Here is a 12,574-nt window from a genome sequence, read left to right on the forward strand (position 1 = left end):
TTCTCTGATGGACAAGAGGAAATATATCAACCTGTACCAAGTCCTGGCCCAGGCGACTTAATGAATCCTAGTTATCAACATTCCACTAACAATCGCCTTGCTTAATCCGCTAATTACAGTCTTGGTAATGTACCCATTAACAGTCTGCCAAGTTGTTTATAGGAAAACTCTTAATTTGATTTCATGTTAGAATATTAAAATTTAAATATGGGTGAGTAAGCTAAAATAAAGAAGGCTCGATGTAATAAATGTTACATGAGGTACTTAATTAGGAAATTCTTTTCAACATATTATTAGCCCAGATATTGTCCTGAAATCCTGCTCCTTAACTGACTGATGAGCAGAGGCAAATCACTCAACATGTTTGACTGCCTTATCCTGAAAATTGCAATAGAATATATTGTACTTGACACATGTTAGAGATCTTTTAGCCTATTGCTGAAGTTTCTCTTCATTTCTTTTTTAGGTTCGGAATGGGAATTGAATTCCGTGAAGGCTCTTTAGTAATTAATAGTAAAAATCAGTACAAACTGAAAAAAGGTGAGTTTTACAGCTTTAGGAAAATACTTTTTTGAATAGTTTCCTTTAGCTTTATTCCCCCCTTTTTGGTGTAAAATCTACCCTTCTCCATTCTCTCACAGTTAGACACTGATTCCTGTTTGCTGTTGTAGGGATGGTTTTCAGCATCAATTTGGGATTCTCAGATCTGACTAACAAGGAAGGGAAGAAACCAGAAGAGAAAACCTATGCTCTCTTCATCGGTGACACAGTGCTTGTGGATGAGGTGTGTATTGCTTCATCAACTTTTGAGTGTTCGTGAACTGACATTTGAGGTACATTTTGTACTCTATGGGTTTTTTCCTTGAAAGTGTTTGTCAAATGCTAGCTGTAGGGCAGGGATCCGGGACAGTGACCTAATACAGCTAGGAACAGAGACTGTCATTCAAGTACAGGGAGTGATTTAAACCAAGCCATTCATTACTTTGTGGCTTGAACCCTGGTAATGATAGTAACGGGAACTGATTCTTTTATTTTACTTTAAAAACAGCTTTATTGAGGTACAGTTTATATACCATACAATTCACCCACTGAAAGTGTATAATTCAGTGATACTTAGTGATTTTCAGTTATGCAACCATCACCACAATCTAATTTTAGAACATTTTATCACCTCACAAGGAAACCCGGTACCCTAGCCCCCCAAACCTAGGTAATGACTAAACCACTTTCTAAGGATTTGCTTGTTCTGGGCTTTTGTGGCCTTTTTATCAGAACTGATTCTTAAGCTTAATAGCAAATACTTCTGTATTCTTAATATATAAGGACTTTTATGCAGTAATTCATTGAATTCTAACATCCTGCGCAGTAGATACTCTACCCTTGGATAAAAAAACTGGGACACAGAGCGGAAGCAGTCCGTAGCCAGGTGTCACCACTAGGAAGTGATTGAGCCAGGTTTCAAATCAAGCTTGTGTTCTTAATCATTATCTGAGATAGTATTGTCTCCCAAATTATAGTTCCTCATGAGGTTGGGAAGATAAAATCTGTACGTATGTATTGTCAAAGATTTTAGTATCCAGAAGTTTCAAAGCCCTGCCCTCCTATATACGAGGCTAGAAAGTGAAAGTGCCTCATTTAAATGCTCTTATAAATATCTGACTTCTTCCTTTTATTCCAGGATGGCCCAGCTACTGTTCTCACTTCTGTGAAGAAGAAAGTGAAGAATGTGGGGATTTTTCTAAAGGTAGGAAGAAGGAAGATAAGTGGTGTAGGAAGTTTGGTACTGTGAAAAGGCAAAAATTGTGTTGGCTAAAAAGATTAAAACCCAATTTCTGAGTATGATTTTTTTCCCCCACAGAATGAGGATGAAGAGGAGGAGGAGGAGGAGAAAGATGAGGCTGAGGACCTGTTGGGAAGAGGTTCTCGGGCAGCATTGCTTACAGAAAGAACACGAGTGAGTTTACGGTTTCAGTCTACATCGCTCTCTACCTGTCCTATGGTTCATATCTGGGGTACATTTGTAGGAGCGACACTTCTGCTGACTTGGGTTTGTCTTTCTCCAGAACGAGATGACTGCAGAAGAGAAACGAAGAGCCCATCAAAAGGAACTGGCAGCTCAACTCAATGAGGAAGCAAAGAGGCGACTGACAGAACAGAAAGGAGAACAACAGATTCAGAAGTAAGCATTTGTGTCAGGCAGCGAGGTTGTCTTAGGTTCACATGTGATTTGTAGAAGTTTCTCAAAAAAATTTTTTATCCCCACTCCAGAGCTCGCAAATCTAACGTGTCCTATAAAAACCCATCTTTGATGCCTAAGGAACCACATATTCGGGAAATGAAGATCTATATCGATAAGAAATACGAAACTGTGATAATGCCGGTGTTCGGTATCGCGACGCCCTTTCACATTGCCACAATCAAGGTATGAGCGCCAAGTCAGGCTCCATCCGGACTGTTCTGGAAACTACGAATTGTGCTCTCCGCAGATTCTTTTTCGAACTGCACCATCCCTCCCACCCTCGGCTCCTTTGGACTCTGCCCTTCTCACTTTATCGGCTCCTCCTCTCCCTACCTCCTGTTGTCACACCTTCCTCCCCAGTTTTCACTTGGTTAGAAAGTTCAGTGGTCTAGTCTAGAAATATCATTTGCGTTAAGCATTTTTTAATGTGTAGTGGGACATGTGGCTCCAGGTGCTCTGAGAAGTCAGTGGTTCTTTTGGAAGCACACATTTGGTCATATAAAAAATATAAGGTACAGTTGATTAGAGATAGATCGAGGTTTACAGGCTGGGTTTAGCAGTCATCTTGTAACTCGCAACTTAACTTTGTGTCCCCATAACTACTAATCTTGAATTTGGAAAGAAACCTGTTAGTTTATTTGTTAATGCTTTTCCTTTCTTTGAGCAGAATATAAGCATGTCGGTGGAAGGAGATTATACTTACTTGCGAATCAACTTTTATTGCCCAGGCAGTGCTCTGGGCAGGAATGAGGGCAACATCTTTCCTAACCCAGAAGCCACTTTTGTCAAGGAAATGTGAGTCCCCAGGAAAAGACTATCCCCAAATCCCTGCTGGTTGGAGCAGTATTCTCAGAAACATTTCATTGTCTGTGCTGTGTCCTCCCTCATCTTATGAATGGCAGAGCCTCCCTTGGTGGCACCTGTTTAGGATCATCCTGCTAGCTTTATACTGTTTTGAGGATGGAACCCAATTTGTAATCCTCATGAAAATATGTTAAACTGATTACACATGTTTTGCAGTAGAATCATAAATAGGAAATTGACTATGCCAGATTTGAAAAATCAGTGTGATTTCCCACCCAGTGGATTAGCCATTTATAATATTCTCTATTTAAGAGAGAAGAAAGGGAGATGTTTTTCAGCTTTCCAGACATTGTCCTGCCATTCACTGGTACCTTTTTCTCCTAAAAGATATTGAGTCAGTTAAAAATAGAGCAGAGAGTGCAAGTTACCCAGCCTGATACAGAAACTTATATAAGTTCTGGCTTCCCCTTTATAACAGTACGTACCGAGCTTCAAACATGAAGGCACCTGGAGAACAGACAGTACCAGCCTTGAACCTCCAGAATGCTTTCCGAATTATAAAGGAAGTACAGAAGCGCTATAAGACCCGGGAAGCAGAAGAGAAGGAGAAGGAGGTGAGCTTGAACACCAACAAAGGACCTTTCTGCAACAGGATACGTGTGGGTTTGGCGGACACAGGAGACATACGTGAGGATTCACATTAATTCTCATTCTGCTTAGGGCATTGTGAAACAAGACTCCCTGGTGATCAATCTCAACCGGAGTAATCCCAAACTGAAAGATCTATACATTCGCCCAAACATTGCCCAAAAGAGGATGCAGGGGTCACTGGAGGCCCATGTCAATGGTATGGATGATCTCTCATGGGTCTGGGCTTTGTCTCTGGGGCACGTTTGTAGATGATCAAATAGAGTACACCAGGGAAACGCTGGGAGGAATCTACTGACATTGCTGTATGGGCGCAAGGAACGGAAAGCCCTGTATAGTTTTTGGCCTGTCCACATCAGCCAGGAAAGATGCAGTGTCTTCTGGCCTCCACTCATGCTGCCACTTGACGTTTAGCAGGTTCATTTGTTTGTCCCCAGGCTTCCGCTTCACCTCTGTTCGAGGAGACAAAGTGGATATCCTGTACAATAACATCAAGCATGCTTTGTTTCAGCCATGTGATGGAGAAATGATTATTGTCTTGCACTTTCACCTCAAGGTACACCTGTCTTCTTACTAGCTGTCAGACGTTGGGCAAGATCTTTGTGTCACCCTCTTTCCTTTAAAATAGTGATGAGTGGTATCACCTGTCACGTAAGATTATTAAGAGGATTGAATGAGATAATGTTTATAAAGTCCACCGTGTCTGAAATCTAGAAGGTGCTCAGCATGTAAGTTCCTTTGGTGTGATACCTAATGACCACCAAACATGAGGTTTTCTCCAAATTCCTGTTTCTGAAGTAGAAAAATGTTGCTTTAGACACAGTTTATTTCCAGCATAATCTCTAAAGTCCATCCTAATAAATAGGAGTACTTTTTAAAATTCATACGCTCTCACATTCCCAAATGTCATTATTTATGATGACCCCAGGGATGGTTTAACTATCTTTACATAAATGCCATGGTTTCCACCATAGGTATTATTTCTGTTTTCATGTTGTTTGTTGTCGTTATTTGCTACTTTGAGTTTTCTGACTTCTTTCTTGTGCTTTCTGCTCTGCCCCCAGAATGCCATCATGTTCGGGAAGAAGCGGCACACAGATGTGCAGTTCTACACAGAAGTGGGAGAGATCACCACGGACTTGGGCAAACATCAGCACATGCATGACCGAGATGACCTCTATGCTGAGCAGGTCTGTGACATTTCCTGTTGTATGTGCAGGGTACTGACGTAGCTGTGCTTCACATCTGAGTTCAGTAGTCTTCTTTTATGAGCAACCCCTGAATCTTTCTGTGGAACCATTCGAGTGTGTGTGGGGTTGGCCTAATGCTGTTGCTTGTGGACTAGACGTCAGTTGCCGCCTCGGCTGTGCAGTTACGGTGTAGTGGCCTCTAGGACAGTATCCGTGTTGGCATCGTGGGTATGAGAATTAAGGACTATAGAAGCACTTCGGACTTTTTGAAGGGATGTACTATTAACAAGTAAAGTGATGGCTATGGTTAATTAGTATTTCTTTTTTCTTCTGCAGATGGAACGAGAAATGAGGCACAAACTGAAAACAGCCTTTAAAAATTTCATTGAGAAAGTAGAGGCTCTAACAAAGGAGGAACTGGAATTTGAAGTGCCTTTTAGGGACTTGGGGTAACATATCTCCTCATCTTTTTGGCCTGAAGTCTGGTTGTCTAGCTATTAGAAAAATTAGTTATTCTTCCTTTATAATAACATAACAGATCATTCCCTTTTTCCTTTGATTGAAAACCTCTGAGACATCCATTCCTGCTTGAACATTTTTAGGGCTGGGGTGAGTGGCTCAGACTGAGAGGCTTCCCCTGTAAATGACTCTCCGGTATGCATGCTGGGGTGGGAAAAGGAAGAAGTGTTATTGCGGCAGCAAATTTCTCTTGCAATGGGCCCAGTCTTACTTGAGTCTTTTTTCTTATTCTTTTTCAGATTTAATGGAGCTCCTTACAGGAGTACTTGCCTCCTTCAGCCCACTAGTAGTGCGCTGGTAAATGCTACAGAGTGGGTGAGTATTCCTTACCTCCTTTTAGTAAGAAAATTGTTAGAGAAAGGAAAGCGGAAGCATAGGTGTTTTGAAAACTAGGTCCTTATTATTTCTGATGATTTTCATTTTTGACAGTTACTTTATTTTCTTTTTTTTAAAAGTTTTCTTAAATTTTTTTCTCCTCGAGGAAAGATTTTGATCTTACAAATCCATTTACTGAGGCTTCTCAGCACGTTGTATTGCTTTTAGTCTTTCCCAAAAAAACAGGAGTGCTCATTCTCTCTCAAATAAATAAAATCTTAAAAAAAAAAAAAAAAAGATTCTGACAGAATTTGAAGACTGGTGCCTTAGGGGATTTATGTGTTAGTGATCCAGTTTCTCCCTAACAGCCACCTTTTGTGGTGACCTTGGATGAAGTGGAGCTGATTCACTTTGAGCGGGTTCAGTTTCACCTGAAGAACTTTGATATGGTGATAGTGTACAAGGACTACAGCAAGAAAGTCACGATGATCAACGCCATCCCGGTAGCCTCCCTGGACCCCATCAAGGAGTGGTTGAAGTAAGTAAATTGGCCGCGGTCCCCCGTTTACCCGGCGGGCCCTGGGTTACAGACTGGAGTGTGCTGTGTTGTATATAAAGTGTGCTGGTGTACTTACAGGGAAAACCGCCTTTGGGTTGAGTTATAGCCCAGGACTTAAAAATGTGTAATCTATTAAAGAGTTAATAACTTTTTCCTGAAATTCCAACAGTAGTTGATGAATACTTATACATACAGAAACGAAGTCCCAAGATTTTTTTTATTCTCCTTGATACGTATATAAAAAAACCTAAAGACATGTAATAATTTAATTATAAAAAGGGAGGCATATTTCTTTCTCTTGTTTTTATTAAAAGAGGAGATAGAAATTATTTTTATTTCAGCCTTTGACATCCATATTTACACACTTCAGCTAAAACAGTTTCTCAACTCCGTATCCAGGAGATGTTATTCCCTAGAGGTGAAGGGTAAGGCCTGGGTAGCCATGAGTATAGTTCGCTCTGCCCTCCACCCTCAGCCCCCATTACCTGTGAAGGGGAAGTGCTATAAATATAAACCTCTTAAGAAGTGGGTTGAGAGAATGTAGAAATAAGTTATGAGAACAATACAAATTTATGGTCTCCCTGAGCATTTTCCTAAGAAACATGCAGGTAGGTGGTGTGATGTCACAAATATTATGTGTAAATGTATATGACTTTTTAAAAAACAGGTTTTATTGAGGGAAAACTTACATGTAATAAAATTCACCAATTTAAGTATGTGATTTGAGGAGTTGTAACAAATGTATACAGTTTCAAATCTATCATAATCAGGATATAGAATACTTCTTCACTCCTAAAAGTTCCTTTATGGTCATTCCCCTTCCCACAGTTGTATCCCTGGTTTATATCACTGTACAGTGATAGAATTGCTTCTTCTAGAATTTGACATAAATGGAAGCCTACAGTATGTAATCTTTTGTATCTTGCATCCTTCACTTAGCTCAGTGCTTTTGAAATTTTTAGTTGTTGGGTGCATCCTTTTTATTACTGAGGAGTATTCCATTGCATGGATATTCCATACTTCATTTACCACTTAGTAGACGTTTGAGTTGTTTCCATATGGGGGCTCTTACGAATAGCTGCTATAAACATTACATACAGGTCTTTAAAGTGTAAACGCAGGTTTTCATTTCTTGGGTAGATGACCTAAACTATGGCACCTCTGGGTCTTATGGTTTGTGGTTAAGTCTGTGTTCAACTTTGTAAGAAACTATCAAATCACTTCCCAGAAAACCTGCAGTATTTGAGAATTGTTGCTGTGCATCCTAATCAACACTTGGTTTTGTCTATCTTTTTAATGTTAGCCATTTAGTGTGCAGTGCTGTCTCAGTGTGGTTTGTTTGCATTTCCATGATGACCCATGATGTTGAACATCTTTTCATATGCTTATGTGTCATTCTGTGTCTTGGAGGAAGTAACTTTGTATTTTTTGCCCATGTTAAAAAGGAGGTTGCTTTTCTGAGTTGTAAGAATTCTTTAGACTGGATAGGGACACCTCGGTGGCTCACTCAGTTCAGCATCTGACTCTTGATTTCTGCTCAGGGTTGTGAGATCGAGCCCTGAGTCAGGCTCTGCGGTCAGCGTGTAGTCTGCTTGAGATTCTCTCTCTCCGTGTGCCCCTCCCCCCCATTCATGCGCGCGCACGCTCTCTCTCTCTCTCTCTCTCTCTCTCAAATAAATCTTTAAAAAAATAATAAAAATAAAATTATTTAGACTGGATATAAATCCTTAACCAAATACAGGTTTTGTATTTTTTTTTTTTTTAAGATTTATTTATTTTAGAGAGAGAGTGAGCCCGGGGAGAGGGAGAGAGAGTCCTCAAGCAGACACCCTGTTGAGCGCAGAGCCGGACGCGGGGCTCAATCCCAGGACCCTGAGAACATGACTTGAGCTGAAATTAAGAGTCGGCCACTTAACCGACTGAGCCAGCCAGGCTCCCCTTGTATATATTTTCTTTCAGTAGTTTCTATGCCTCTTTTTCTCAAGTGTCTTTTAAAGACTAGAAGTGTAAAATTCTCGTGAAATCTGTTAAATCTATTCTTTCTTTTGTAATTTGTGCTTTTAACATCTTATCTAATAAATGGACTAACCCAAAATCATAAACATTTTCTGTTTTCTCCTAGAGTTTTATAGGTTCAGGCCTGATATTTAGGTTTGTGATGCATTTGGAGCTAATTTTTTACTGTAGCGTAAGGGTCAAGGTTCATACTTATAGCCAATTATTCTAGTACCATTTGTGATGAGATTGTCCCCTAGTTACTGAATTATCTTGGTATCTTTGTAAAAAGATCAACCGTGTAGGAGAGGGTCTATTTCCGGATGGTGTTCTGTTGCATTGGCATCTGTGTGTCCTTATACCGCTGTCATAAGTAGCTTTAGTAAGTCTTGAAATCAGGTAGTGTAAGTCTTCTAAATATGTTTCTTCTCAAAATTGGCTTAATATATTAGGGACGTCTGGGTGGCTCAGTTGGTTAAGCATCTGCCTTTTGCTTGGGTCATGATCTCAGGGTCCTGTTTCGAGTCCCGCATCAGGCTCCTTGCTCAGCGAGGAGCCTGCTTCTCCCTCTGCCTGCCGCTCTCCCCTTCTCATGTTGTCTCTGACAAATAAAATCTTTAAAAAAAAATTGGCTGTATTACATTGACTATTATATGTAAATTTTAGAATCCTCCTGTGTCTTTCAACAAACTGGTCTTCTTAATCTAAGTTATCAATTTTAGTATTTGTATAATTTATAATGGTGTTCTCTTTCATTCCTAATATGGATCATGTTTCCTCTTTTTGTCAGTCTGCCTAGAGGTTTAATTTTATTGATTTTTTTTTTTCGTCATGATGAAATGTCCTTCCTTATTCCTGATAATAGTCCTTGTTTCAATATCTACTTGGTGTGTCACTACTATGGGCTTCTAGCTTTATTTTGGTTAGTGTTTGTATAACGTGTCTTTTTGCTGTCCTTTTACTTTTTAACTGTATGTTTAAAGTGGCTTCCTTGGAGACAACCTATATTTGGGTCTCACTTGTTTTAATCTGTTCTTCTACTTTTAATTGGATTGGTGAAAACAGACCATTTACATTTATCATTGACAATATGGTTGGGTTTTAAGTCTGCCATCTTGCTCTTGGTTTTCTCCTCTGTTCTTTGTTGCTTTTCTCCTCTTTATATGCTGCCTATTGGATTAATTTTTATGGATTGTATATTAAGGTCTTTTTGGGGTTTTTTGTTTTTGGTTTGGTTGGTTTTTTGGTTGTTGTTTGTTTTTGTTTTTGTTAGTAATCTCTATACCCAACATGGGGCTCAAACTCATGACCCACGATCAAGAGTTGCTTGCTCTCCTGACTGAGCCAGCCTCGTGCCCCCAGGCAGTTATCTCTTAATTAATAAAATGAGGGGGAAAAAAGTCTTGGATATTTACTTATGTATTTACCATTCCTAGTGCTCTTCACTCCATTGTGTGGTTCCAGCCTTCTGTCTGCTTTAATTTTTCTTTGCCTCATAAACCTCCTTCTTTAGCATTTGAGCTGCAGGTTTTCTTTTTTCTTTTTTTTTTTTTTTTTAAGATTTTATTTATTTGCCAGAGAGAGAGTGACAGGCAGAGGGAGAAGCAGGCTCCCACTGAGCAGAGAGCCCTATGTGGGGCTCCATCCCAGGACCCTGGAATCATGACCTGAGCCAAAGGCAGACGCTTATCTGACTGAGCCACCCAGGCATCCTGAGTTGCAGGTTTTCTGGTGACAAATTCTCTCAGCTTTTTTCTTGAAAGTATTTATTTCCCTTTCATTTCAGAATGATGTTTTTTGCTGGATTTTGACAGTCTTTTTTAATATTTGTGAGATGTTGCTCCATTGTCTTCCAGCTCAGATATCTGCTGCGATGTCTGCTGTCACTGTTCATATTTCTGTACAGATTCCTCAGGATATTTTATTTTCTGTTTCTATCAGTGGTTTTTAATAGTTTATTAGGTGCTTTGCTGTGTTTTGTTTTGTTTTGTTTTTAATGGTTATTCTGCTTAGTGTGCGTTGGGCTTCTCAGATCTGTGGGGTGTGTAGTTTTCATCATATCTAGAAATGTTTTGGCCATTTTTTTTTTTCTTTCTAGAGAGAGAGAGGACAAGCAGGGGGCCATTATTCTTCAAATATTTTTGCTCAGTTCCCCCCCTTTTTTTTCTGAGACACATATTTCTTCACTTCTCAACATCTTCAAGTTTCTCTCTTCATTTATAATAACTTTTTAAACATCATTATCTGATACTTCCATCCACCATCTTTGTATTTTCTGGGTCTGTTTCTATTGGTTGATTTTTCTTCTGCCTTTTTGCGTGTCTGGTAATTTGTGATCAATTGCCAGTGTGACTACACATTTTTGTGTGCTAGGTTTTTAAAACTTTTTCTAGATTTCGTTCGAGGTATAGTTGAGTGATTTGGATACCACTTGATCTTTCAGAACTTGTTCTCAGATGTCACTAGTGCTGGTTCAGAACAGCTTTTTGGTCTAGGACCAATTTACCCCATTGCTGAGGCAGTACTCTTTCGAGGGCTCAGATTCACTGTGTGTTATAAGGTTTTTCCCCTGAAGCTGGTACAGCAGGAACTATTTCCAGCTCAGTGTGAGATTTGGGAATTATCTGGCCTGCTGCTTTGCCCAGCTCTACTTAGCTTCCTCTCATGCATGTTGGAGATATGCTGTCAGCCAGAGATTGAAGGGGATCCCTCTGCACATTTCCAGAGCTTTTTCTGTCACTCTCTCCTCCAGTACTCCTGCCTCAAAATTCTAGCTGTCTCAGCCTCCACAAATCCTTCTCTCTCTCAGGTTCTGACTGGGTTCCACTTCCCTGCATAGCAGCCTGGGAACTGCCTCCAGGCAGAAAACTTGGGTAGTTCTAAAACAGAACCCTGTACGTTTCCTCCTTTAGGGAATTATAGTCCTGTGCTGCTTTTTAGCTAGCGTTTGAAAACTGTTTCATATCTCGTTTGGCTTTCTAGTTGTTTAAAAGTGAAAAGGTAAAAATCTAGCCCTTGTTACACCGCCGTGGCTAGAAGCGCAAGTTACGGTGTGTATGATGCAGTGCCGGTGACGGACTTACAGCAGCAGTTCCCAGATAGGTTTTGTGCCGGCGGTTTCCTGTTGTGATCCTCACTCTTGTCATTTCTTTCGTTTCCTTTTCTCTTCCTTCCCACCCACTTGAATTGATTGAGCTCTCCTCAACAGAAGTAAAGTCATTTGAACATCTTAATACAGGGTACTTTAGGTACTAAACAAACAGAAAACTTATCCCTACCTTCAAATAGACCCTGCATCAAATAAGCAACACATAAGAAAGCAGTGGAAGATTGGGGAGGGGGAGCTAGGACCAGTTGCTATTTCTGAACTGCAGTGGTGTGAATGATCATGGCTGAAAAGTGAGAATCCTAGGAATGGTTGTAAGTTGAAACTACTTGCAAATAAGAGTGAGTCAGGGAGGGGAAGGCATAGGTGAGGAGGAGAAAAGGCTCAAGGAGGAACAGGGAAGTCGGTGCTTACGAGAGAACATGAAAAACAAAAAGATGATGAGCTTTGTTCAAGAGACAGAGTTGCTTCATTTGGAATGCTGCGCTGTCGTGAGGGCTGGTGTCTAGAGACCAACTGTCAGCCATTTGGGTCTATTCTGGTGGCATAGTGCAAAGAATATCTGCTCCCCTATATTGAGGAAAAGGTTATCTACATTCAGAGATGCTTATGAGCAAGATGACACAGTACGTTCTCAGAAAATACATAGAATTGATTTTGACTTCATAATGTCCTGTCTCTCAGTTCCTGTGACCTAAAGTACACAGAAGGAGTGCAGTCCCTCAACTGGACTAAAATCATGAAGACCATTGTCGACGACCCCGAGGGCTTCTTCGAACAAGGTGGCTGGTCTTTCCTAGAGCCTGAGGGTGAGGTGCGTGAGTGTGGGGTTTCTTTTCTGGTACATGGTGGTGCCCATTACCATTTGGGCGGCTAGGAAATGCCATGTAAGTAGCACAGAAGGGTGCAGACCGAGTGGGAGCTTGGTCTTACTGTATTGTTTCTCCAGGTTAGTTTTACAGGTAGGTGATAAATTGACTGGGGACTGGTAGCCACTCAGATTTCTTTGAAATTGCAACATTGTTCTTAGTACTGGGAAAAAATTCTTCAGGGCATTTTTACTTCTTACTATTACTCCCTGAAGTATAATTAACATACAGCATAGTATCAGTTTCAGGTGTAACTTTAGGGCATTTTGCAAAAATTGTTTTCTAAGAAGTGGTTCTTCCACCTCTGCATACTGCATTATTACCAAGAGT

At 40.3% G+C, this 12,574-nt stretch overlaps 1 protein-coding gene across 1 annotated transcript in view; it reads left to right on the plus strand.

Moving 5' to 3' along the window:
* The window catches only part of SUPT16H (SPT16 homolog, facilitates chromatin remodeling subunit), a 38,008-nt gene that overhangs the window by 22,657 nt on the left and 2,777 nt on the right, over positions 1-12,574 (plus strand). Inside the window, exons 9-23 of the mRNA XM_028095157.2 lie at positions 467-540; positions 672-784; positions 1,679-1,744; positions 1,859-1,954; positions 2,064-2,179; positions 2,269-2,422; positions 2,907-3,034; positions 3,522-3,657; positions 3,764-3,890; positions 4,129-4,247; positions 4,756-4,881; positions 5,218-5,330; positions 5,640-5,715; positions 6,084-6,253; positions 12,060-12,189. Coding sequence (XP_027950958.1) covers positions 467-540; positions 672-784; positions 1,679-1,744; positions 1,859-1,954; positions 2,064-2,179; positions 2,269-2,422; positions 2,907-3,034; positions 3,522-3,657; positions 3,764-3,890; positions 4,129-4,247; positions 4,756-4,881; positions 5,218-5,330; positions 5,640-5,715; positions 6,084-6,253; positions 12,060-12,189 — 1,744 coding nt within the window. The remainder of the gene's footprint in view (positions 1-466; positions 541-671; positions 785-1,678; positions 1,745-1,858; positions 1,955-2,063; positions 2,180-2,268; positions 2,423-2,906; positions 3,035-3,521; positions 3,658-3,763; positions 3,891-4,128; positions 4,248-4,755; positions 4,882-5,217; positions 5,331-5,639; positions 5,716-6,083; positions 6,254-12,059; positions 12,190-12,574) is intronic.

This window comes from Eumetopias jubatus, unplaced genomic scaffold (assembly GCF_037043125.1).
Source record: "Eumetopias jubatus isolate StellerSeaLion01/CBP00866 unplaced genomic scaffold, mEumJub1_p1.0 scaffold_7, whole genome shotgun sequence".
Taxonomy (NCBI): domain Eukaryota; kingdom Metazoa; phylum Chordata; class Mammalia; order Carnivora; family Otariidae; genus Eumetopias; species Eumetopias jubatus.